General features: G+C 47.8%; 1 protein-coding gene and 1 long non-coding RNA gene across 7 annotated transcripts in view; one reads left to right on the top strand and one right to left on the bottom strand.

Moving 5' to 3' along the window:
• ASTN1 (astrotactin 1) overlaps window positions 1-27,117 on the bottom strand; it is a 299,150-nt gene that overhangs the window by 19,265 nt on the left and 252,768 nt on the right. For all 5 annotated transcript variants that reach the window (XM_035719430.2, XM_035719429.2, XM_025430211.3 and 2 more), the window contains exons 17-20: window positions 15,352-15,620; window positions 10,205-10,338; window positions 6,391-6,542; window positions 5,204-5,339 (exon numbers count right to left, since the gene is read on the bottom strand). In XM_035719430.2, the coding sequence (XP_035575323.2) occupies window positions 5,204-5,339; window positions 6,391-6,542; window positions 10,205-10,338; window positions 15,352-15,620 (691 nt within the window). The remainder of the gene's footprint in view (window positions 1-5,203; window positions 5,340-6,390; window positions 6,543-10,204; window positions 10,339-15,351; window positions 15,621-27,117) is intronic.
• Window positions 2,446-4,388, top strand: LOC112648558 (uncharacterized). Of its 2 annotated transcripts, XR_007411900.1 has the most exons (3): window positions 2,446-2,759; window positions 3,238-3,573; window positions 4,242-4,388. It is a non-coding gene; the product is annotated as an uncharacterized LOC112648558 (long non-coding RNA). The 2 variants fall into 2 exon arrangements; XR_003129129.3 differs by lacking the exon at window positions 2,446-2,759 and having other exon boundaries at window positions 2,766-3,573.

The raw sequence follows: 27,117 nt of genomic DNA, 5'->3' as shown, positions 1-27,117 counted from the left end.
GCAATCACAGGCACCTCCTACAGGCAGGCGGCCTCCCACTGGAACTGAGAATGTGATGGCCTGCCTGGGGGCAGGGCTAGGACCACACTTGGGGACACCACAGGACTGCCTGGCCTCTTGGCTGTCAGTCAAGGCAGGGCCAGTGCTGAGCTTGCCCTCCTACCTACACAAGGTGGCTCAGTCCAATCCACTGGCCTCTGCTCCTTGGTTCAGACTGACCTTCTTGCCTGGTACTAACCACCCCCCCCCCCCCCCCCCCGTGACCCTGGTCCAAATTCCAGCCCCTTGCTACTTTCCTCTCCCACCACCTCTCTCCTAGGTCTGAGTGGGCTCTGTAGCATAGCAGCCCCACACAGCTTCCCAGGCGCTGCCTGGACCCCTGGCAGTGGCAGCCCTCGAAGTGTCTTATTATCTGGCACATTCGCACACCTGAGCAGCCTGTACTGTTTCTAGAACTGTGATGGAGGCCACCAAACCTGAAGCTGGGGCATCCGATCCGCCTGTCTGGACCCTGCTTTGCTTCTGAGATCTGTCCTACAACCCAGGTCTCAGCTCAGGTCTAACTCCCTCCTCTGCCCACCTACTCCAGGCTGTCTGGAGCTTAGGTTCTCAGGGACGGGCCCAGGGGCACCCAGGGCAGGCCGCACACCTGCGCATCCAGTCTGGGATTCTCACGCATGGGCCAAGTTCCCCCTCCCACACCCGTGCCCCCTCCAAGAAGCTGGAGTGCTGGGGGAGCGTCCAAGGATGGCCACGGTCCCGCAAGCCTTGCTGAGCCTGCCCCAGGGTCTGAGTGAGCCCCCTTCTCTCACAGGAGACCCTGATGTGGAGGAAGTCTGTCTCCCCGCTCAGAGGCGGGCCACTTGGCCTTTGTTGCAGACCGTGTCCTGACTCCGCTTCCGGCAGGCAGTTCTCATCAGAGTCGGGAGACAGCAAGCCCTGTTCTCTCCTGGGCCCCAGCCTGGGCACACAGCTGCTAGCTGGCCAGCCCCGTGCCCCATCTCACCTCTGGTTCTCTTCCTTCACTCCTCCCCTGCCACATGTCTGAGCCCCGCTCCGGTGCCCCTGCACCCCTGCGCCCCTGAGCCCCCGCCCTGGGTTCGGGGGCTGAAAGTCGGCCTGCCTGGTGGCCTATGCCCTGTGAGATGGCTAAGCCTCACTTTTCCTCTCCACCTTCCAGAAGGCTCCTGAGCACAGCCAGGACTGGAACCTCATGTGATGCGGCCTACCTGTATGTCTAACATCCCCTGCCCTAGACAGTCTGTGGCCGGGTTCCAGCCACTACATAGCAGAGTCCCTGGTCTGTGACGAGAAATGTTTTAAGAGTCAGGCACCAAACTGGCTATCAGAGGGACCCTCTGCCCCAGGGCCTGGGACGGGATGAGCTGTCCCCACACCCCAGTTGCTCCCACCCCTCTGGACAGCCTCGCTCTGTGCCCTCCTCACTGTAAGCTCCCCACTAACTCTATCGGATCAGGAGCTGGCACGAAAACGCCGGTACTTAAGTGAATTCTGGCAGTACTCTGATGGGGCAATTAGTACAAAATGTAGGGTCCTGAGCCCTTGGTACCTTGAGTAGCAAAGCAAGGTATCAGGAAAGAAAATGCTTCCCATAACCTTCTAAGTAGAGATGATGCTTATCCTAAGGGCCATTCCTTGGTGGGCTGTAGGTCCTGGAGGGACGCTGACGGCAGCCAGCTGACTTTTACTATAAAAACCCAGGGAGCACTTTACATACTTTCACGGGGAAAGCGGCACGTGCCATCCCTTCCAGAAGGGCTGCTCCGTTCCTTGTCAGATTATAGTTTCCACCATCAAGCACTGGTAGGACAGTAAGAAGGCTAGCTGCCATGACTGGACGGAAGAGAGGAGGCCTACCCCTAAGCCGGAGGGCTAATGTGGAAGGACATATAATGCTAGCTCGACGCTTCTGGGCCCTTTCCACTGACACCCGGCTGGGTTGTTCAGCCTGTTGTTAGAGTCTGTAGGATGACACCTATATGGTGTGTGTATGTGGGTGGGGTGGGGTGGTGAGAGTGTGTAGGATGTGTGTGTGTGTGTGTTTGTGTGAGGGAGTGAGTGGGTGTGAAAGTGTGTGGGGTGTGTGGGTATGTGAGAGTGTGTGTGTGAGAGTATGTGCATGGGGTGTGAGAGAGCATGTGGGGTGTGAGTGTGTGAGAGTGTGTGTGTGTGGAGGGGTGGGTGAGAGAGTGTGGGGGGGGTGGCGAGAGAGAGTGTGGGTGTGTATGTGAGAGAGTGTGAGTGTGTGTGAGAGAGTGTGAGTGAGAACTGAGCGACGCAGCCTGGCTCTGGCTCCTGAAGCTCGGTGTGCATGGAGCACCCTGGGGTGCGGGGCTGACGGCGTCCTGGGCTGGGCGTGGCGGTTCCTGCTGGCGCAGCGGCTCCGGATCCCGCCCGTTTCCTGAACTACCCCAGAGGCAGCTGTTCTCCCGCGGGCGGGCGCAGCTGTGGCGGGAGGGTGGGCTGCAAGGGGAGTCACCTCCCCACAGGCCTCAGCTTCCTCTTCTGTAACCTGAAGACGTGGAGCCAGACGCACTCTAGGATCCCTTTCAACCGGGGATTCTTAAAGTTTTCGTCCCGCCGACCCGGAATTCTCAGAACAATGCTTTTTAAACGCGTTAAAAGGCACAGGCTGCCGAGGTAGGCCGCTTTGCTGAAGCGCTTGGGCCTCGGACCGGGAAGAGGCGGCGCGCCCGGGGCGCTGCAGCGAGGAGAAGCCGGAGCGCAAACCCGACCAGGTCTCAGCCACCGCCACACCCGCACGACCAGCCTGCGGTTCTGTGGGAGGCACTCGGGGGCGGCCGACCTTCAGTTGGCTCAGCGCTAAAGTGGGAGCAAAAGCCCAGCCTCGTCGCAGGGTCCCCGAGGGTCGCCGAGCGGCCGGCGCGCAGAGTAAGCCCCCTACACGGAGGCTGAGCTCTCCACGTTAGCCACGAGAAACTTCCCTGCAGTCCTGCTCACAGTTGCCCAGCGCGTGCCTCAGAAGCAAACGCACGCGTGAGGCCCGGTGCTTCCGACCGAGAACCGCGGGCCCTCGGCGGCCCCAGGCCCCAGGGGTCAGGCTTGGACCTGCGCGGAGGACCCGGCCTCCCCGGCGCCCCGCGGCCCTCTCCGCGTGACCTGCAGCGCCACCTAGTGGAGGCCGCTCCCTGCAAGGAGCCTGCTTCTCCCTCAGCCCCCGGCCGCCTCAGCCTCTGACTTCAACCCTCCCCACAGGCACTTGGTACCAGACCTAAGAGCGCGCCGGGCCCGGGAAGATCGCCCAAGACTGCGGAGAGCGAGAAGGCACCAGTCTCAGGTCTTCGATCAGGAAACGTGGCCAAGTCAGGCCAACCTGAGGAGGGTCCCAAGATGGGTGAAGGCGGGCCCCAGGAATGTCCAAATTCCTACTTACCGGTTGTGACGCAGTGACGGGAACTATTGAGCTCTTGTCATAAACGAGAATTCTGGCTTCACGGAGTCTGAGGTATTTTACTGGACCATCCCTAACCTTTGCGCCTTTTGCCCGTTCCCCTAATAAAGGGCCACAGCTGCCCAAGATTAAGAGAGCAGGTAAGAGTCATCTGTAGGCCAGCTTTCCCTCGTCCTAGGATCGTCCTTTCTGCCTCTGCATTTTCCAGCTTCTCTGGAATATTCCTTATCCTTATGTATCTTTCTTTTTTAATATTTTGTTTATTTATTCATGAGAGACAGAGAGAGACAGAGAGAGAGAGAGAGAGAGAGAGGCAGAGACACAGGCAGAGGGAGAAGCAGGCTCCTTGCAGGGAGCCCGGTGTGGGACTCGATCTCGGGACCCCCGGGGTCATGCCTGCAGCTGAAGGCAGACACCCAGCCCCTAAGCCAGCCAGGCACCCCTGTCCTTATGTGTCTTACTAGTAGGGCCCCCTTTACAGCTCTTCCTCCTAGACGGAGGGTATTCAGTCTAAGTTCCTCTTGCAATCAAGGCCACTCATATTTCTGGTGCTTTTCACCTTTGAATTCTTTAACTGTGGAAATGCTGAGGATTTATTCTGGCTACTTTGCCTCCATTTTGTGACCTCATCTATAAACTGTAAAATGTTTTTCATACTGATGGGGTCAAAAGGTCCCGGAACTACGTCACCAGGGACGCTGCTCTGGCCTCCCTCAATTTTCCCATCATGACTTAGAGCCCATCAATCGCTGTCCTCCTTTGGTGTCTTTTATGTCGCTGCTTCACAACTATTTTGCTATTGTTCCAGGAGCACAAGGAGAAATGAGGAAGCGGGCAGGCGCTCCCAGAGAGAAGAGGGCTGTTCCAAGTGCCAGGAGATAGGAGTCCACCGTATTTCCTTTGAAGAAAAATGCTGACCATCTCTACCTCTATAAACTACTTCTAAGTCACTGGAGCTTGCTTTCTAAAGCAGTGTTCTTGCTATTCTACTCCTTTTGCTTAAAAAAAAAAAAATTATCCCCCCTGACTTATAGCATTCACTCTATTTTTTTTTTTTTCCCAGAACTACTTTCTTCCAGTCCCTTTTACTCACCATCTGCTTCTGCTTCATTGGACAACTTGCCACTCACCTTCATGCCTCTTTGCTTTTGCCCTTGCTGGCTCCTCCGCCTGCGGTGCCTTTTCCAACATCACTCTACCTACTGAAATTCTACAAGATCCCAGTGAGGTGATGTCCACTCTAGTTAGAATTAACCACTCCTGGGGGACCTGGGTAGCTCAGTGGTTGAGCATCTGCCTTCGGCTCAGGGTGTGATCCTGGGGTCCTGGGATCGAGTCCTGCATCAGGCTCCCCGCAGGGAGTCTGCTTCTCCCTCTGCCTGTGTCTATACCTCCCTCTCTGTGTCTCTCATAAATAAATAAATAAAATCTTAAAAGAAAAAGAATTAACCACTCCTTTCTTTTCTCTTCTGCAACATGTTCCTTGTCTTCCATCTAGCTTCTATTTCTTCTTACCTGATGTTAAAGTTAGTTGTTTGTACATTTCCTATCTGAGTTGCAAACTCTCTGAAGGCTGGGGCTCTATTGTCTTTCTCAATCCTCCCTTTCAGTCCCTAGAACGTTCTCTATAACACTGATCAGGATAGGACTTGAGAAACTCAAAAGATGTTTCCGAGTTTCTGAAGGGAACTCAGGCAACAAAAAAGGAAGGAGCTCAGAGCCTTTGGAGGGTCAAGATATGGAATAGCCAGGCAGGTGTGTGTCACTCACATGTAGATGGTGTCCGGTTCCAGACATCGGATGATCAGAGAGATGGTGGTGAGCTGCTTGTCTGGCACCTGAGAGGGCATGGCACAAGGCGACTTTGCTCCAGAGATGATGTCGTCCACAAAGCTCAGCACCGTTTCTGCCCAGGGGGAAGGAATGGAAAAGGCCGTGAGAAACAGCGCTGGCCAAACAATGAGGAGATGGCATCAGTTCAATGAGAACTTAACATCAGTGCCGCTTCATCCCCAGTCATCTCAAATTCCTGGTAGAGAAAAAAGACCTACAAAGAATTGTCTTCTCTGTTTCATGTTTAATCAATTTAGGGCCATTTGTCCAGAGTGAGTTCAGAAACAACTACAGCAAGATGTACACACCACATCTGTGAGTTCTTTTGTGAAATGTTCTTGGCAAGGGCAGGGAGCAGCTGCTGCGGGCAGTGGTCACTGCCAGCCCTTTGCAGTACCTGTGTGCATCTGGGAAAGGGCCTCGGAGGAAGCAGGAGACAGCTCTCCCTGCCTGAAGGCCGTGCGTACATCTCCCAGCCTCGCTCATCATTTCAGTAGAGCTTATTTACCCTGCATCAGACTGTGGATGCCACCATCCTGTGGCGGACCACACTCATGCGTAGGTTTTAGGGATGATTTATGTTGACCTTTCCCTACATGTAGGCAGCAAAATACTAAGGCATGGAACATTTTTCATGGGGGGTTTCCACTTCTTGAAGACTTCCCTCTTCTAGCTGGACCTGGCAATGCAGAGTTTGCTTTAGGACAAGACACGGGGTAAGCACATCTGTTTGCACATGCTTTTGCCCGGAGGGGGGCTATTAGCAAAGGAATTTTTTTTTTTTTCTGTAATCATGGCAGTGGTTAGCACAGAATTGTTTCCTAATTGTGGGCTAGGATAACTAGTGTACTCTATTGTTGTTTCTTTGTGAGTGTGCCTAGAGGCAATGAAATGGACACCTCTTTAATAAACAAAAAGAAAAACAAAATCAAAACAAGACTTTTGTCAGACGCTCACCATGCAAAAACTCTTAAATGGACAAGATGGCTGTTCGTGATTGTCCCTGGCTCCTCCTCCACTGCCCTGGGATGCTGGAGGCCTGGAGTAAAGGCCAGGAGGCAGGGCATTTCTCTTTTCTTTTTACCAATGGGTTAAGATGAGCTCATGAAGTCAGAGATGCTCACCTGTCTCCACTTTGGAGTGGTCCATCCTGTCAGTGACCTTTTCTTGGCGGATGAGGTAATCTACAATCTGCACCCCAATTGGAGGCTCTGAGTGTTCCCACTCCAGGACTACCAGAGTGCTGCTGGGCTCATGGACCGTGGAGAGTCTCAGCCTGAGTGCAAGAAAGGGAGAAACAAGACATGGAGACCATGTTAGTTCTTTGATGCTCTTCTGATACCGGTCGCCTTCTCAAATGCTTTCCATTCGAGTCCTCCTTCTAACCTTTCTTCACCAGTCACTACAATGATCTCTCTGAGTGCCTGTCTCCTTCACTAGAGAGGAACAGTTCTTGAAGACCCCTGGAATCTATACTTTATTACTCTAAGTGCCTGTTACATATCAGGAACTCAACAGATGTTTGCGAATAAACAAAAAAGTAGGTGAATCAAAGATGAATGAACACCTACATCATATAGGGTCAATGGATACAGCATTCAGGGTGGCCCTTTACAGGGCTTGGAAATGTAAACTTCTGGATTTGCTCTCGAGAATAGGAGAATGTGCCTATAAAGCTCATGCCAAAGCTTACTGAGATGGTTTCTGGGAAAGCCCTATATCAACAAGGCCAAGATCAGCTCAGTTTCCATAGCATTGCCAGGATCTGCTCTGTGGGGGGAACCCTGGCTTTCCCTCTTGCTACGGGTACTAACATATTTCCTTCCTGACACTTTCTGCTGGCTGGGCCTTGCAGCAGACTTGGTTTGAGGCTATGCTCATGGGGGGCTGCACTGGGCAAGAGAAAGTTGACCACATGTCAAGTTCTCCTCAGGGTGATGTCCTGTGTCTACAAACTCAGGCTCTGATTTTGGTTTCTTTCTTTGCTTTTGGGTTTCTTTGAATACCCTAATTCCTGACTCCAGTCTTTCTTTGATTTTTCCAACTCATAGTCTCCTTCCACACAAATTGTCCCTTCTGACCACTTTTTTGCCTTGCCATCTCATACCTCCTTGTATCTTGCAGAGATTCAATAAACATTATTGACATTCAGTGGTATGGATCCCCTAATGGTTCAAGTGGTTTCAATTTGCTGCCTTGTTGTGACTTCATATGTGTATCTCAGGTTTCTTACTGGCTTCCAGTTGCCAGTTTCTTTCTAGACCACGGACTTCTGGGGATTTTCCCAGCTCCTTCCTGCTGACTCCAGTCTCCCTCCATCACACATGTCCCTGCCATTCACCCTCATCCTTGGTCCCCATATCTCACCACCTCTCAAAGTCACTGTCCTCTGGTCTCTACTCAGTTCACAGCTGCCTGTCGCTGGTCTCACTGTGACAGGTACTACAGATGGAGCACACCAAAGCAATGGTCGATTTCAATTCAGCAAATGTTTGTTAAGCACCTATTACTCATAAGAACGTGCTTGGTGCTAAAGACGCAGTGGTGCACAAGCCAGCTCCAGTCCTTTCTTTTATGGAGTGCTCAACAGACAAACATGCAATTATACACATAATTATAATAATGTGTGATAAGGACTTTAAGAAGAAATCACGGGAGGCTGTGGGAGCAATAGCAAGGAATTCAACCAGTGGGAAAATAATACAAAACACATGCTCTTTAGTGGCTTACTATGAAGGAGTGCATAGTTTGCATATGACATTAAAGATGGATTAGACCCAAAACAGTGCGGATATTGACAAATTCATTAATTAGAGTCATATGCAGAGTGCTATTTTGAAGAAAAAAGCATTAGGAAGCTTAAGTAAGTAACTAAGCCTTTCTGAGAAGTCAGATTCTGTGAAAATGTGGACTAAAGCCGGCCTCTACTGAGAAACATGCATGATTTACAGGGCCTCGTGTAAAACCAGAGAGCACTTCTATGTCCAATTACCAATAAACATTTAAGAAACGAAGGTCTGCTACTAAAAGGAGTGATTAAAATTGACAAGTGAAGTCCTTAATAGATGTTCCTGCTTATGGAAATTTAGCCCAATTTGATCTTTAGCAATGACATATAGCAATGATCTTTAGCAATGACATATAGAAAGTAAATCAGCCCTAGGCTACCAATGGTTGGATCTTGTGTCCACCCGATGATAACTATTTAGTGGCTTCAGTGTGACAAAATGCAGGTAGTTTTCTTAGTTGGTGAATCCATCTAGAAGCACCATCTGCTCTTATTGGCTCCCTTTATACCAAAAGAAAGGACTTTTACTGATAATGAACTTGATTCTCTTTTCACTCAAGAGGTCCAAGTCATGGCTGTAAAGAGCAAGAAGCCAAGTGCTGGTGTATCTAAAACTATCCAATAGAGAGAGAGCATGTAGACAAGAGAAGATGCTTGTTTGTGCTGATAGCTACTGTTGTGTTCTCATCTTTCTCCGTTCTCTTCCTGCTGACCTCTGGCTCTTTGATGCCTACCCATACTTCCTTGCAACAAATTCGAGGGCAGCATCCATAGGACCAGTTTCTCACTTGCTGGTGTCCTCCTGCTGACTCAACCCTCTTACTCCCACAGATCCTGATCCTCCCTTTGGGCTTTCTTTGCCTTGCCAACCCATGGGGCCATGCCATTCCAGCTGTTCCTGCCAGCACTCTTTATTAGACACCATATGTCTGTGCTTCATTCCCAGGGCAGATGCTATAGTAGAGGCTAACGGGGTTCCTGCTCAGGCCTTAACTGTCAGGATTTACAGGAATCTGGCCAGCTCTTTTCAGCCTTCCCTTGAGGGCAAGGGAATTGGACATGTTCATCCTGAACCATCTTAGCAGTCTTTGTACTCTGTTCACCCCTCAAATGCAGAGGGCCCCTAATGTGCACCTCTGACCCACTCTTCTTCCGAGTTGATACTTAGTTGGGAATATTCTTTCTCATAGCTGTGGTTCCATTTCTTATTTCTTTGGGGTTGATTTAAGTCTTCTTATCTCTAGTATCTATCTTCCAGACCATCTTTCCCTCTGACCACTGAATGTCTCAGTAGGACTGCCCTGCTATGTCTCCAAGATAGGTCCAACTGAACATAGCCTCTCCCTCCAATCTGTATATCCTCTGATGCTTCTTTTCTCAGCTGTGGCCTATTTATCTTCCCAGCTACTAGGGCAGAAGTCATAGGTCCATTCTCTACTTCTTGTGTAGAGAAGTTACCCACACCAGCAGTTACCCATAACCCCCTGTTGGTTCTACTACACCAGCAGTTACCCATAACTCCCTGTTGGTTCTACCTAAAGTCATCTCTCTGTTGTGTCTTCTCCACATTATCATGCCTGAGATCATGGCTTCTTAGCAGTGGTGGCTCTGCTTCCTGCTTGATGACCTTGGGAAGGTCATTCAGTCTGAACGCATTTCTTTGTTTCTTAAATGGAAGTGGTAACGGTCCTGGATGGCTCCACACAGTATTGCCACCCAGGAAATGTGTTGTTGGCCTAGCAGAGTCTCACTGCAGATCTCTCACTTTCTCCACTGCAACGTCACTTTACCCCTCTGATCTTCTGGCCATGCTGTCCTACCCTCTTCACCTTCAAGGAGAAATTCATGTGCCATTTCTTTTGTGAAGCCTTCACCATTCCCCAAATTCAGACTTGACCATTCCCTTTCACACTTGACTGAAATGTCTCTTCTAACTCTTAGCAGACCATGTCTTCTACTATTACACTCTGTGTGCCTACCTCCCCTGAGATTGAAAGCTCGCTGAGGCCAGGCACTGCCTCATGCTTTTCTTCCTATTACCTAGCACCGAGCCTACTGCTTTGCAATGACTGGACACTCAGTAATATATTTTGCAGAAGAATCAAGTGGAGGTGTGCACACGAATGAGAGGCAGAGAAGGGGAATCATACACCGGCTGCGGGAGGGGCGCACAGGTGGGGAGTCCATCAGCTCCAAAAGCGGTGGAGTCACATCGACACCAGTCCTCGATGACATCTCCGGTCCCTGAGCACCAGAGGGAGCTCATGGTGGCCTCCTGTAAGAGCTGCAAAAGAGGACAGAGGAAAGAGTGAGTGTCCGGAAGCCAGGGCCTGAATCACCACAGGCAAGAGACAAAATCAAAGCTTTGCTTGGTCCTAGATAATGCCCAGCCAATAGGCTGTGGCACTGCTTCACCATTTTCTGATCTAAGATTCCTACCCCAGGAGACCATTTCTGGGAAGCTAGACCTCGGAGGACCTCTTGGGCACCGTTCTCTCTCAATGTAACAGTTCACCCCTGTGGTTGAGGGCTGTCACCTTGGAAGCAAGTCTTACTTCTCCCTCCTTCTCCCTCTGTCAACCCACATCTGAGGCCCTTACAACCATAACCTCTTTACCACCAACTGCCCCGACGTCTCTTCCCTCTGCCCTGTGGCACTTGGCCTTTCTCAAATGCCTCTCTGGTATCCTCTCTTGCCCTCTGCACCCTGCCCAGCACTACTTCAGCATGCCTTGTACCTCAAGTACAATATCTGTACAGATCTGCCTTGGGTTGTGATTGTGTGTGAGGCCTCCCTTTCCTGGTAGAAGGTAGAAAGAGTGAGGCATTCATTTGGGCTGCGAACTGTGCTCTAGAGCAGTGTGTCCTGGGTGAGGACTTAGGCTCTGCCAATTGCCACCATGTGACCTGGGGCAAATTAGATAAACTTGGTTTGATAAACTGGATTTAAGAGTCAAAGGGATTAGGTCACTTCCTCACTTCATGCTTTGCCTGACTGAACCAAATTCAAGTAAAAAGTCTACTTTTTTTAAACTAGGAAAACAGACTTTTCATTGAGAGAGACAGAATAAAGAGGGAACTGTGGCTGCCCGTGTAGTCTTCAATCAATCACTAGCTAAACACCTATACAGGCCTATTTCTTGGGCTAAGCATTAAGAATGCAGTGATGTGTAAGACACATACGGCCCCTGCCCACATAACTCTTGCAGCCAAATAACAAATAAGTGAACAAACCAAAGTTACATAAGTGAACAAATAACTAGGACTGGTGGTATGGGCTCCAAAGGAAAGGGGTGAAATGGGACAGGAGGGACAAGAAAGGAGGGCAATCTCACAGAGGGGTTTGGAAAGGCCTCCTGGAGGAGGTGTGTTTTTATCTGAACTTGGAGGGACAGATCAAGAGTTCTCTGGTCACAGAAGATGGGGAAGTGTTCCAGGCAGAAAAACTAGTATTAAAAGGACTTCAGCCTGGATGAAACTTGACCTCTAAAATCAACTGAGAAAAGGCTCCTCAGGCTGTAAGAGACCAAGTGAAGAGCGCAAGGTGCTCCGCAGGTGGGAGGGGGCGGAGCCTGTTACAGATGCCAAATGGGCCTGGTAAGGGGCAGTGTCACATTCTAAGGGCAGGGGAAAGCCATTAAAGTGTTTTATTTATTTTTAAAAAAATTTTATTTACTTATTCATGTGAGACACACAGAGAGAGGCAGAGACATAGGTAGAGGGAGAAGCAGGCTCCCTGCGGGGAGCCCAATGTGGGACTTAGTCCCAGATCGTGCCCTGAACAGAAGGCAGATGCTCAACCACTGAGCCACCCAGGTGCCCTGCCATTAAAGTGTTTTAAAGAGGGGAGCAACATGATCCGATCTTCAACCCAAAGGAGTAAGGACCAACACTTATTATTTTTTTTTATTCATTTCTTAACTTTTATTTATTTATGATAGGCACACAGTGAGAGAGAGAGAGGCAGAGACACAGGCAGAGGGAGGAGCAGGCTCCATGCACCGGGAGCCTGATGTGGGACTCGATCCCAGATATCCAGGACCGCGCCCTGGGCCAAAGGCAGGCGCCAAACCGCTGCGCCACCCAGGGATCCCAGGACCAACACTTACGATGACAAACATTTCTTCAAAAGTTCTAACTTTCCACCTCTGATTAACACAATTCCATGAGTTCCTACTCCCTGAATCCTGGGCTATTGGTAGCTGAAGAATGTAGGACAGGGTAGAAGAGGAGAATCAAGAAGGAGCCCTTTTGGACAGGAAGAGAAAAAAGATTACATTTTTCTTGGTATCTACAATTGTTAAGCATTGCATCCTCATTTGTTACTAGATTTAATCCCAAGTCCAGAAAAGAAATAGGATTTTCCCATTTATGTTATTATTTGGCTTTAAGGAAAGTAGCTGAACTTTAAGCCAAGTTCATCCACCCATTCATTCCTTCATTGATTTATTTCATTCATTTATTCAGCAGAGTGTCAACTACTGGTAGGCACTGGGATTCTATAGAAGAGTGAGAGCTTCTCATAGTCTACAGAAAAGTAAACAGATACGTGTGCACTCATGATAGCAGGGGCTGTAGAAGGTGTAGGGACATAGACAGTGGGGGATACCTGCAGGAACAGGGGTGGGCCTGGGAGAATAAGGAAGGGTTTGTCATAGCTGGTGATGCTTGAGTTGAAAACTGGAAGTACTGTAACAGCAGGAGTTTGCCAGTGGCAGAAATGTAGGAGAGGCTGTTCCCGGGAGAGAGAGTGACAGTCTGAAGGGTCAGATGTACAACAGAAAATATATTGTGTTTAAGGGGGTACCAGAGGTTAAAATTTAGAGAATAGGATATAAAGTATATAGAGAGTGCAACCTAACCAGGTAAGCGAGGACCAAATTGGACAATGAACTGCCCTTATAATGATATACTAAGGATTTTAGATTGCATTTAACAGATTCTGCAGAGCTACTGAATTTTCTTGCTGCAATAGGATCTGATGTATTGGGAGGATGGATTCAAGGTATCTGTGTTCCTGGTGATAGATAGATGTTAGTGAGTGACAAGAAAAGTTAGGGAAGCATATCTGGCCTCAGGCTTGGACAACTTGGTAGAAAAGAATCTCATTCACTGGGATTAAAACACAATGGTAACTGTCTAGGGTGGAAAATAGTGAGTTCAAGTTTGTTGGGTTTGAGACACCTGGTGGGTTCTATGGTTTGACCTACTGGTTTCTAGACTGTTTCTAATCACTAGACTGAAATATGGCATCATAAATGATCTAGTCCCATAGAAGGAGGCCAAGGAGGCCAACAGAGGTTAGAAAATTGGTCCCAGGGCATCCCAGGTGGCTCAGCGGTTTAGCGCCGCCTTCAGCTCAGGGCCTGATCCTGGAGACCCGGGATCAAGTCCCGCGTTGGGCTCCCTGCATGGAGCCTGCTTCTCCCTCTGCCTGTGTCTCTGCCTCTCTCTCTCTCTCTCTCTCTCTCTGTCTCTGTCTCTCATGAATAAATAAATAAAATCTTAAAAAAAAAAAAAAAAGAAAATTGGCCCCAGACATACCAGAGGAGTAGAGGTAAGAATACATACCGAATTACTGGTGTCATGACTTAACACTTCTCTTCCTTTACTACTTTACTCTGTATCTCCACTCTTTGTGAGAAAGAGGAAGTAAGAAGGAAAAGCAGAGGAGCAGAGAGAATGAACAGAGGAGATGGAATATGTTTAAGGAATAAGAGAGAAGAAATGTGGGATGGTGACTGAAGCAGCTCAGGGCCACCTTGCCTACATGTTCAGAAATTAAACGTTCAAATATGGCCAGGTGGATGATCTCTCCCAAGTTCTCTCTTAAAACCAGTGCAGGGAGACAGGGAAGGGCTAATGTCTGGCAAGTAGGAGTTCCAGACAGGGAGATGCTAAACACAAAATTTCCTTCAGCTTCCCCATTTTGCCCATGATGCTCCTGCAGGAAGCTGGGAGTCTCTGTTCTCCTCCCACCCAGCTCTCCCCTACTCCATAGATCTGCATGCCTTGTCCCATAGGGCAGTGCTATGAGGTGCTCCCTACCTCTGCTCTTCTGGGGCAAGCACTGAGGTAAGGGCACTGGATTCAAGCCACCACAGCTTTGGGTCTCCATGGTGACACCAATCCATCCTTCTCACCATCCTTGCCAGCCCCCTAGTTTCTTTTCCACAGCTCCTCCTCCCCAGTCACTTCTACTAGAATGAAGAGGAATTCATAGGCCAAAGGAACCATTTATCCTTTTGTTCCCGTGAGAAACCTTGTTTTAAAACACTCAGTGAACTATCAGTGGCAGAAACAGAAAGGTGAGAGCAGCACACACGTGCAAAATCCCTCCTTGCTGGTCTGAGCATCACCTATGAAACAACTGTGACACACCAGGTGTCCCTTAAAAGAGGAAAGAGAAAGCAATTATCACCCTGCCTGGATGGGCACAGCTCTTGGGCAGGGAAGCAGCTCTCTGCTCTCACTATGTCTTGTCCCTCAAGGTCGCCTTTGCCTATAGTCTTAGAAGTCCCACACCCTGAGCTTTCGTGTTTTTATTCTTGTCATCGTCATCATCGTTGCTGTTGTGTGTGCTGTGACCCACTCTGTTCTTTCTGTCCTTGAGGAGATCAGAGAGCTAGGAAATGAGCTAAGCCACTGTCTCTGCCACATTTCTCCAACTTATCCTTTTGGGCCCATTCATTTTCTCATAGCACCTTTGGAAAGGGAGCCACAGAGGGAAAGGAGAAGTGGCTGGGAAATGTCATGACCTAGCAGCATAACATAAGGCAGAAGATTTGCAAGGAGGTGGTTTTTTATGGTGAGCCAAGGGCAGGAAACCATCCCCACCCCCCACCCCCAGACTAAGACCAGACTCATCGCTTTGAGACCTGTGCCTGAAGCACTCCTTCTAGCCCGATTGCAGCCAGTTCAGGCCTGGGATCTGTTAGGACAGCAGAGCCTCTTCCCATGACTGTCCCCCAGGCTTCCTGAAAAATGACTTTGGTGACTAGGAATGCCATGTCTCCTGATCTACCTTCTTTCTCCAGCCCTTGTTGCTCAAGAACCTACACAAATGCTGAGTTGTGACTCCTGAGTCATTACCATGGGTGTTGTGATGCGCTGATTTGATTTAATATGCAAACATGCAAATCTAAGCAAATTATGTGCCTGGATTAGCTAAACAAAAAGTCTCACCATCCATATTCTAGCACAGAGCTCAACTATACCCTGTCACGTCCCCAGGCCATTTGGAAAACCCTCTGTTGTTGCTGATACTTCCCTGAGTCAAGAGTCCCAGGCCTCTTACCCTCTGGGTCTGGTTATTGGTCACCAGTTCATAGATGGGGGCTGCTCTGGTCACCTCCAGCAGAACTGGCTCAGCAGGAGTGTCAGGGCTGGATGTCACATGACACAGGGGGCAGGATGAGGGGCATCGTCCCTTGCTTTGGCATTCCATGCGGACTCCAGCCGCCATGCGCTTGGTGCCAGACTCCGACAGGCTGGCGATGTATTCTGGGAATGTCAGCACCTTGGGGTCTCTTTCCCGCTCCTCTGACTCGTCAGATGGGGAGTTGCCTGCCAGACACAAAATGAAGAGGAATGATGAAGCAGGCAAAAGAGCAAGGTCTTGCGTGATCTCATGGCCCTTGAGTGCTGGAATCAAATCCTAGGAAGGTCACAAAAAATCACTGACATGTTACAGGATGTGATTCTGATGGCCTATTCAATGCAGGGAACCCGTCCTCCCAGGAACCTATTAGAGTTGGAGAGCCTTCCAAATGTGAGATCAGGTGGTTTCCCTCTGGAGAATCCTCAGCTCCACTGATCGATCCCCTCAGGGGGATGCATCTGCAGTGTCTGTGCAGGACCTACAACTATTGTCAGTAATACAAACAGTAACAACAGTGATTATTCTAAGACTCAGTATCTTCATCATAAAATGAAGATATTGATCGTAACTACCTCTAGCATTGTGTGATGAATAAACGGCAACATGTTTTTAAAGCACATAACACAGTGGCTATTGATGTCCAATCATCATCCTAACAGTTTTAAGTATAACTAGAGGTAAGGTTTACCTAAACTATGAAGCGAGATCTGTTCCGGACCTCCTTTAACCCTTAAGAGAACTCTCTGCAAGGAGTTCTACCATTGCACCCATTATATGGATGAAGGAAGCAAAGCCAAGAGCCTCAGGATCACACAGCTAGTCTGCTGTAAGCACTAGGATTTGAATGCAGTTTGGTCAGATTCCAAAGCCCTCAGGTCATTTGGGAGGAAGAGGATTTTTCTGCTTCATTATTCATCAACATATTAAAGATGTGGGAGGGAGTTTGGGCTTTTTCATAAAGATGTGCAATCCAGAGAGATGGATTTATATTGCCCTTGAATGATGAGTGAAAGATAGAGAAATTCTTGGTTTAATTTTGGTTTATTTTTCTCAAAGATGAGAAATGCCTACCTGAAAATAAATACTACTTTGTTCCCTATAGAAGAAAGCACTGCTTGGTATTTGTCTTCCAAGCCTTTGTGATTTCCCATTTAACTTATTCATGCTAGATGAAGATGGAAGTACAGTACACTGACCAAAAGCCCTGGGCTCTGTAAGAGATTCCAAAGTCTTTATGATACAGTTGCAGGTTTGAACATCAAACAATTTCATGGAGACCACTAGGCTTTTAGAAGCCAGGGGCAGATAGAGAACATTCATCCTGGGCATCTTGGACCTCTCAGGAATGTGGTACTTGATAGGTCAGATATTTGGGGGGCATGGCTGGAAGGGTTTGCAAAGGGATTCCAGAAGGTCACTGTGAGCTACAGCTCATTGACTTTCTAATAGGGTTCTCTCTCATGGGGTCCGGGGAGCTCTCTGCTTTCCTCCCCCGTGTTTGCTATGTAATGTGAACCCATTTGGAAATGTCATGAGACATATCAACACTCTTGTTCCCCAGATGAACAACCTCATTATGAGGCTGAGGCATCTTCATCCAGAAGCTCCAGTGGCATGGGACTCCTGCACATGAAAGCAAAGGACTCACTCAGTGACTATAAACGTGGGATATAATTTATTTCACATTTGCAATTGATCTAATAGCAAACCCAGAGTTGAACCAAAGCCTTTCCTGGGCTCCTAGGAGCACATAACTGCACACACCAAAACTGAGAATGATGTTATCAAGCAGGGAGGCCCAGGAGCCCACACCAGCCAGCCCCAGAGTCACTCGGAACCACTTGTCAATCCTGATTGACATTCAGGTTTATGCCACTCAGTCGACCCTGCGGCTGGGAGTATTTGTAAAGTGAGCACAATCTAGCAGAAGTCTCCTCACCCAGGCCTCAATCTTCAACAGGTTACAGGAACCAGGCAGGCAGAGATAAATGAGGTGAATGGATTCTTGATATGATTTCTAGAAAAAACAGGCCTTCATTTTTGGGAAAGTGAATGAAATTTAAAAACAAGATCAGGAAAGACATGGTGCTCCTTTTCAAGACAAAGTTTAAAAAATTTTGCTGTGCAAACCATGCCAGAGAGCTTACAGGTCTCTTGGAGGGCCCTGTGGCTCTTGCAGGTCAGATGCATTTCATCAACCCACCCACAGCCCTCCTCGGTGAGAAAGTCTTCAACAGAGGCGGGGAAAGAGTTCCCACGAAATGACCGCTAGGTGGTGATATCAAGTCTAAAATGACTTCTGAGAGAGGAAAAATCTGTGATGAGTTCTGCGTGGCCACTTTGGCACCACAGAAAACAAACGTATGGAAAACTCACACCTGGCTACTTGAAAAAGTTTGTAGTGGTACCATTTTTTTTTTCTATGAAATAGTAAAAAAATGAATGAGCAACACACTTCCATAAGATGCATCCTAAGGAGAAACATAATCGAGACAGAACTCAGAGAGACAGAAAATTAAAATCCCCTTCGATGGAGTAACATTTGCAAGGGGAAATAAGACTCCATCAAATTCCTTTTCTCTTACGTTTAATCCCCAAATACCCAGGAAGTCCACCCCCTCCCTCCCCTACCGCACACCCCATACACGTCCTTGGGTAGGATGCACCGTTCTGAGAGTCGGATGCGGCCACTAGAGGGCACTGCGCCCCCAAACACAGGGTTGCTCAGTGACCACCTCCCTGCCCTCCAGCACTCCATCAGCACCGCTTGTAATTGCTGTAAACATTGGAGGGGCTGTTCCTTGGCCGCTGTCTTCTGACTATCCCAATTAAAATCAGGATTCAGCGAATCCCTCTCAATATCCTCCAGCTCCTGGTAGGTGCAAGGTTCCGGAAGAGAGAGGCGTGCAGAGGAGGATGCAAAAGCAGATAGATGGTGGCAGACCACCAAACTCTCGTATTAAGCCTGAATCCTATTTTCCTTCTCCTGAAAATCTTCAGGTCCGTAGAAAGCGGGCCTTCTGAAGGCCCCTCCAAGTCCCATTATCAGGCAGCACAGAGCTGTCTAGAGAAGAGCTGGATTTATACAGAAGTGATGAGCAGTGAACTCCCAAAGCCATCTATTCAGGCTCCAGCAAAGAATAGAGATGTGTGTGAGAAAGAGATTTTTCAAAGAGGAAATGCATTTTCCATGCACAGTTAAAGACACAATTGGGAAATACTCCTTAAAATGATGGAGTCCGGTGGTGAAAGCCCAGATAAATCTCCCTTTGCCCAAAGAGAGCACCTATAACCATCATGTCTGTGGCAAGTGAAAGAGTAGCTCAAATCCCAAAAGCTTCAGGAGAGTCTGATCTTTGACATTTGCTTTTAACTCCCCCTCAGAGGTAGAGTGGGCAATAGACAGGTCTGTGTAGAGAGTCACAGGGAGGAGACCCCACCTTCTTTCCTTAGGGTTCAACGACTCCCCCCTCCACTGCTTACTCTAATTACAGTCCATAAGTATTTCTTGCCTCTTCTGCCCTCTAGATCCTGGGTGGAAATGTTCTAGAACTTTAAGACCCTGTCTCTTGATAAAATGGATATACAATTTCAAAAGTTACAGAGTCTCTGGACATAAGAAAGAAGCTACAGTTAAGGTCTTAAAAGATTATAATTGGCAAAGGTGATCAAGAACACCGAGGTGTGGCCCGCTCTTATCCCTGTTTGCAGAATTCATCTCGTTGCTCTCAGGGAGGCTTTGGAGTCCAGCCATGACACTTAGCTTTCTTATAAGTAGAAGAACAGCCAACCTGGAATGTAGTTAACAACCCCAAAACTGCAAAGCATTTTGCAAATACAGTTTGCTATAAATAAATGCCTTTTGCTTTAGGCTAAATCTGTATCCTACAGCACACAGTGGATGAATTTCCCCAATAGAATATTGTGGAACGAGAATATTGGCATCCTTGATGTTCAGAATCTCATTGTGGATGAGCCCATGGCCTTAGGTGTGTACATACTGACCCACCTAGACTCTGGAACCATGCAAGGATGATAAAAGTGACTGACCCATCCTCATGCAGGGTCTGCTCTGCTGGTAGGAACTGACAGGTCATGGAGGTGGATTAGTTGTTATGAAGTAAATTGGTACAATTCCTCTAGGATTCTGGGACTGCTTAAGAATCTCTCTCCTGAGTTGGTGCCCAAGGCAATGAGATGTTAATGACATCACAGCTAGAACTACAGAGGTAGTTCATTAGGCAGCAAAAAAATCAAATGCAAACTAATTAGATCCTAGCTCTTGGAGACAGCTTAGGATCTATGGGAAAGAAGACATGGGGCAAATGAAACACAGCCATGGTCAACTGCGCCCTGGAGCTCACAGGCACCCTGCATTCCATCCCTCTCCAGCCAGTTCCTGTTCACACCGGGTGTCCTGGAGTTACCTGAATTCATACTTCCGTCCATGCACTCTAGCTCAGATTAGTCTCTCAGGATGTCTGGTCACATCTTTGGACAGAGGTTCAAGTCACCCTGGATGACTTAAATTGAACTCCTAGACTTGCCATAAGACAGTCTCTAAAATCTGAATAAAGTACAATGTGATGGATTAATAATCAAGGGAAAGAGGAGAGGGCGTAAACTGGCCACTTCTCTCTACTCCTCTGTATGAGACAATGAGTGCTTGGGGCCAGTCTTTATCTTGGAAACTCCTTTACCTAGTTCAGGTGTATCCATAGCCATCTTCTCTCTCTCTCTCTCTCTCCCCCCCCCTTTCTCTCTTGATAAATACAGTTAGATAGACATATATCCATGGATATAAGTTTTTTGGGAAGAAAAGGGGCTGAATACAATAACTCATGATCACAGATTTAAAATTTAAAAACAAGTTAAACATAAAGAATAAAAACAAATCATTTGTAAACAGCCCCTTACTAAACTTTAAACAATCAAGTGGCAAGAACAAAGCAGTATTTCAGCAACAGCCAACTGTCTGTCTCTAGCCAGGATCTCTTCCACGAGTGTAACACAGCCTCATTAATAGCTTGCTTGGGAGTCCACCTGAACGGCCAATGGGCACCTCAAATTCGACGTGTCCCCAACCGTTGTGGTCATTCCTCCACACTCTCCCCAGCAACCTGCTCCTCCAGCAAGGTGCTAGCTCAGCAAATGGCACTGGCTTCCTCATTGCTCCACATGGAAGCCCTGGCTCTGTTGTTTGTTTTCCCTTGCCCTCTCAACCAACCACCCAGTCTTCACATTCTTTACATCTCCTAACTGTCCACTCCTCTGCTTGCCCACGGCTGCCTCAGGGGCACAGCAGTTGGAAGTGTGAGATTGAGTCAAACACTCTGGGATTGATTTCTGACCTTATCACTTGCCAGCTGTACAATCTGGGGGTGAGTTGCTTGACCTTTCTGTGCCTGGGTTTTCTCATATAAAAAGGAGATACTAACTGACCTGATTTAGTAAAGCTGTGGTAAAGATCATTGGTACAATTCACAAAGAGAGTTTCACAGTGTCTGGGATGGAGTGAGTACTCTCTAAAATTAATTATTCTCACAATGCCTGTCTACTTGTCTGCCCTGCCCACCAGCCACACCATCAAACGGGCTCCTTGCACAGCAAAACTGTAATATCCCACAGTGCCTAACAAGTAGCTAATGCATTTGACAATTCATTAAGCAAATATTTATTGAATGCCTACAAATGTTTGTCGAATTAATAAGTCATTTATAAGGACTTGTAGACAAAATGACTAGGTGCTAACTAGACTGGCTGGGTTTCAATTCACTTCCCTTCTTGCTGTCCTGGGTTCTTTTGAGGTTTTTCTAGTTTCCTCCTACAGAGAGGACATCAATCCAGAGCAAGTTCCACTCCTTTTGGGTACAAACGTGAACTGGCCTGAGATGATCTGGTCACAAAGATTTAAGGAAATACTGCCAAAGTACATCTTGCAAATTGCATAAAAACACACATAGGCATCCCAAAGGTTACTGATGTACATTGAGTTAAGCTTAAGAAAAGGAGCAGCCAACTGTGGCACTGAGGAGCAGACAGTGGTTCTCCTGTGACTGGTCAGTGTGGGAAAGTTGTAGCCACTAATGTCACAAAGGGGCCAAAGGATCTGGTTGGTGTCCTGGGCCATGGGCACCAAATAGTAGCTGAGGTGGAAAGCATATTGCTGTGGGGGGGTAGGCAGCTCTGGAAGCTGAGTGACAGCACTTGTACCAGGATTCAGCATCACATATTCCACTTCACGAGAAAAAAAAAAAAAAAAAAAGACAGTGGTTGTAACAGCCAGAGTGGGCGGACATTCCAGACTACAAGAATGATCCTCAGTATGAAACACGAAAACCCGTGTCTTCGGCAGTTTTCCTACTTTGCACCATCTCAGCCTGTACATAGGAGCCCACCAAAGCTTCCAGCCACACATTCATCATTACTCATTAGCTCAGAGGAAGCACATCTTTGGGGATGTGCTTTTGGGATTCAATACTGGAAAACCATTGGTTCACGATTGTCCAACATATTCAGAAACAGTTCCAACTCCATAGCGTTTATATTCCTGTCCTTTCTTACAAATTAATTTACAATTTTTTTAGACATCTTTTTGTCAGAGTCTAGTCTTTACTTTTTATTCTAAAATTAAAGTTTCTGAAACTTCAGATCTAGCTCTCTGGTATTTCTTTGGGAAGTTTCTGGAAATCACAAATGGTCTTTGTTATAAACATGAGCAACAGCTCTGGGTGTGGTAAGGTCCAGTGTAAATAATTAGCAGTCATCAAATATCCACTGGGTACCTTAGCAAAGCATCATTAACTGGGAGGTTGAAGAAAAGGTGTCTTCTGGAAAATTGAATTTTTTGTTTAATTGATACTTAGCCAGAAAATGCTTACTTTTCCTCCAATTCTTGTTGACATTTTTCTTCTCTAAAAATGCAGTTTTCCAATTTTCTGCCTGCCTCGTGAAGCATTGCCTACCAAACAGAATTAAACCTTTTCCCAAGGCACCTCCAGGTGATCATTTTGCTCATCAATTATGACTATGCAGATTTGGAAGCTGTAGGAGACAGAAATAAAACGGTATATATACCCCCGAAGGCTTTTAAAACTTGATCGATAACACAAGGTTACATTTTCTTAAGATTGCCCCCCCCCCCTTAATGGGCGTGTTGTCAAACAAATAATTGCCTGGTTGAGGTTCCGGGATAATTAAGTTCGTGTGAAACTGAGGTTTCCGTGTCGGTGCGGTGCCTTGTCCTTGCAAAAGTTGTTGGTCCTCTTTGGCATGGGAACAGTTAACTCAATAACAAACTGACCAAACTTCTGACCAGAACTCACCAAAGCCTCTGTCAGCCTCTTTTTTGGTCAGTAATAGTGATGGTCCATTTAGGAGGAGAGGTTGGGTCCAAAGAATGCCATAGCAGCATCTGCCAAGGGATTGATAAAAACACACAGCTAGTCTTGCCTAGCCCGGACTCCCACTGCACCCCTTTTAATCTTAAACTTCTGGTAAAGAGGGAAAAATGAAGATAGTTTGGTGAGCCACCACTTTGAAGATGCACAGGGACCCCATTTCTACACAGCCCATGTGTTTAAAGAGGATCAAAAATAAAATCCAAGAATTCCTAGGAAGCCCTAAAGCTTTTACTTCAGAAATGAACCCTTCTAATCAGCCAGACTTCGAGTCCCCGGTGGGCAAGAAGCTGCCTTATGGTTTTTGTTGGACTGTCATGGTTCTCACCCAATGCCTGGCATTGGATAAGCATCCGACAAATCCCTAGAGATGGCAAGAAGCAAAGGAAGTTTAGCTCTTTCTGGTCTCTTATTGCCTGCAACTCCTCAAGTCTGCACCGCAAAGCCTCACTGGGATTCAGCACAAGGGCCAGGCCAGGAAACCTGAGAGGGCTCAGGGGGTTCTGGAAGCATTTCCTTGGTGCACACGTGGGATGAGTACAGGAGACTGGGCAGGTATCACTGTTCCCCTCCCACCTAAAGCGTCTGTCTTTCTCTCTTCCCTCCTTCCCTCCATCTTTCCCTATATGTTTACCAAGTGCCTCTCTGCCCCCATCATTCCTACTAGAAGTAATTCCCCTGGTACTCGGAGCCTGTGTCCAGAGGAACACCCAGCACTGTGTCAGACAGGGTTTGGTGTTATGTCTTGTCTGTCCCACGCACCTCCAGGACAGGGCCTCACTCATTCATGTGTCCCCAGAGCCCAGCACCCGATATTCCGTGGATGCTACCTCGGCCTTGGCTGGAGTGTCATAATTGTATGTGTACACTGTCGAACACCCCCCTTTTTAATGTTGACATGATGACATTTTGTTCATTTGCCTCTTATAGTCCCATTCTTTTTTCACCAAATGCCTTTCATGGGGCTCTGAGAGGTTCCCCACATTTTCGTTTTTGTCATGTCCCTCCCCCTTCCATTTCCTGGGGCTGCCAAGACAGATCACCACCTGCGGAGTGGCTTCCAACAACATCAATTTATTCCTCTGGCTCTGGCGGCAGAAAGCCCAATATCGAGGTGTCAGCAGGGCCACACACCCCCTGCAGGCTCTCAGGAAGAATCCTTCCTTGCCTCTTCCAGCTTCTAGTGGCTTATGGCATTTCTTGGAGACTCTCGGCTTGCAGATGCATTGTTCTAGTCTTGGCCTCCATTGTTTCGTGGCTTTCTCCTGTGTGTCCAAATCTCCTTCTCCCTTCTAAGAACACCAGTCATTGGATTTAGGGTCCACCCTAAGTCCAAGATAACCTAATTTTAACTATATGGGCAGAGAACCTGTTTCCAAATAAGGTCACATTCTGAGGTTCCAGGTGGGCATGAATTTTAGGGGGACACGTCTCAACCCTCTGCAATGTCCAGGGCCTTGAACACTGTGACATCACCCGGTGAGCCCTCTGCTGACCCACGGCCAGGGACGATTCATTTGCTGGCCCCTTGGGAGCTGGCCACTCACCCGCTGGATTTCCTTCCAGGGCACCAGGCAGCAGGACGAGGGAAAAAGTTTCTTGCTCCCTCAGCATCCCAAGGCCCCGCTGCAGCTGTGTGTAGCTTCTTGTCAACATCAAAATAAACCTGACAGAGAGATTCAGAGTCACAGCCTTCCGGATGTGCAGAGCTGCATGGGATTATCCCTGCTGATTCACCAGACAGAGTGGCATGGGGAGGGCCGGGGAGGGCCAGGCTTAGAGAGAGGTGAAAATGAGGAACACCTGCGGGATGGCTCTTTGCAAATCTCCATTAGCAGAGAGACCACGTGAGTGAGTGGGCACGCTCAGCGGGCTCCTGTCAAAGAGCCTCCCATGCACTCGTCTGGAGATTAAGGCTTTTTTCCCCCAGCCTTGTGTTTCTTGTCTGGGAAGCTGAGCTGAGAAGCCAAGCGTGCATCTCAGACCACTCAAGAGCAGAAGGTTCCCCCCACCCCTGCCTGGTGTCCTCCCCCAGAAGGAGCCAGGACAGCTCCAGGGAGTAGCCCAGGCACAAGTAGAAGGAGGAAGCTGGACCAGAGAGAAACAGAGAGCTCTCAGCAGCAGCCTGGGCCTCTGCTAACGTTAAATGCTCCTCTAGGGATCTCGCTGGGCTTCTAGTGTGATCCAGGATGGAATTAGTGATGTTTCCTTCTATTTACGAGGCAGCATTATTTCCCAACTATGGGGTGCCTGTAAGCTTTGCCAGAACCATCCCCTTGGGACATTCTCAATGTGACTCCTTATACTTCTTCCTCCATTTACTTGGTCTCCTGCCCTCTCTGCACCAGCTCAAGCCTCATCATCTCTTTTCTTTATGGCTTCAAATCTGGACAAGACGAGCACAACCGAGAGAAACTCCGTGACAATTCTGAAATGGGTAGAACTCACATGTGATCAGTACCTGCCATGGCTCCACATGACAAGAACCTGGCTGCGCACAGTGTGTGTGTGTGTGTGTGTGTGTGTGGCCAGGATGCACACACGAATTACACATAGGTGGGAGCCTCTCAGGGTTTATGTGGCTCCACAGCAAGAGATTCAATGCCTTGCTGAGATACTGTGAAGTCTGGCTTATAAATATCTTTAACTACCAAACGGTCTAGAAATTTTTAATAAAAATATTATTCAATAATAATACTACTACAACCAGCAAGGGAATGTTGTAACGGTCTCCATTTTCCTCTTGATGCTCATCTAGCTTCTGTTTTTCAAATGATTTTGGATGTTAAATCCTTTTGCTGCCCTGACCAATTTATTCTGCAAATTAACTGTATATGACAGAACTTAAAGTCCGTTACCACTTAGCTTTGCCTCACTGAAATTTATGCCGCTTTCCTGCCCGTTGGAGCCACCAACTCAAATAGATTGTGGCTCCTGGTGGTGATTTGGATTCTTCTTAAGTCCCTTACCTCTTGGTCCTCATCTCTTGAGTTTAAAATGTGCTGAGTGGACCAGGCCCTTTTCACCTCTCGGTAACCTGTGCTCTATTCTCAGACACTATGGTCTCTGCAGCTGCCCATCCAGCCTTAATCAAACTCTCCTTACGAGATGTGCTTTCACCCAGAGCTGTGACCCACACTGGTCTGCGAGGGAGACTCAGTGACTCAGCCTGGCTGCCAATGGCAGAAACAACCAGATACTCAGGCAAGCAAGAGTTACAAGATGAAGAGGCTGGCAATGAGTGGCACACGGATGGAAACTCAGGTTGTATTTAAGAGAGTGTGGTAACCAAGGTGAGGGAAAGAAACAGCACCATAGCAAGCCACACGAGTTGGTTCACTTCTGGGTAATTCAAGTGGAGAGACACTCTGACGCTAGGGAGGGCAGTCAGGATTCCAGGACCTCATGTTGGTATGACACAGTGTCATATCAACAATAGTTGAAGCAGCTGGTGGAGTTTGGAATGGATACGACAAGACCTGAACACAGGCTTGGGAAGTCTGTCTCTCTCCAAATATTGGAAGGGATGTCACACGGAGGTGGGATCACATAAATTCTGTACATTTCAGAGGGTAGAATTAAGAACCAAGGAAGGAAATGAGAGGAAATGAGTTTACTGGATCATAAATTTTCATTGAGCGCCTACTGTGTCAGATACAGTACTCAATGCTAATGTACACAGATACATCTTTTTCAAAGCTCATTTTTCAGTGTGCGAGGTAGAGGAGTGGTTAGAAAAATAGAAACTGATATGATGAGAAATGAGAAGAGAGGCAGTGGAGATGGGCTCTGGGCATACCTACGAGGAAGTTTTGAAATCCACTTCGCTGGACTGGGGAAGACTGAAGAAAGACTCTTGATTCCTTCAGGGACAAGTTTTAGAATAACTTACAACTGATACAAAGTGAGACGGGCAGACTTGGAGATGGTAGGTTCTGGGCTAGTGGAAATGGTCACGTGGAAGCCAGCGGAAGCCAGACAGTCACTGTCAGGGACTTCACAGTAGGGGGAGTGCTTCAGAAGGGCTCTGAGTCCCTTTCAATAGCCAAATATTAAACTTCTATTACTCTGTGACCTCATCGTTTCAGTCTTGCCCTAAATCAGTGGAGTGGCAGTGTGGGGATGTGCCTTTGAACAAATGAGTCTGACTTTGGATAACATGCCAGTCCTCAGATACCATGTTGGGATGTGCCACCCTAAACAAGAATAATTTATTTTACAAATATTGTTAGAATACTTCTTAAAAATTCTTCAAGTAACCAAACATGTAAAAATAAATAAA

This window comes from Canis lupus, chromosome 7, assembly GCF_003254725.2.
Source record: "Canis lupus dingo isolate Sandy chromosome 7, ASM325472v2, whole genome shotgun sequence".
Classification (NCBI taxonomy): Eukaryota; Metazoa; Chordata; class Mammalia; order Carnivora; family Canidae; genus Canis; species Canis lupus.
The sequence above is the reverse complement of the archived record's forward strand: the minus strand, read 5'-3'. Positions and strand labels throughout refer to the sequence as shown.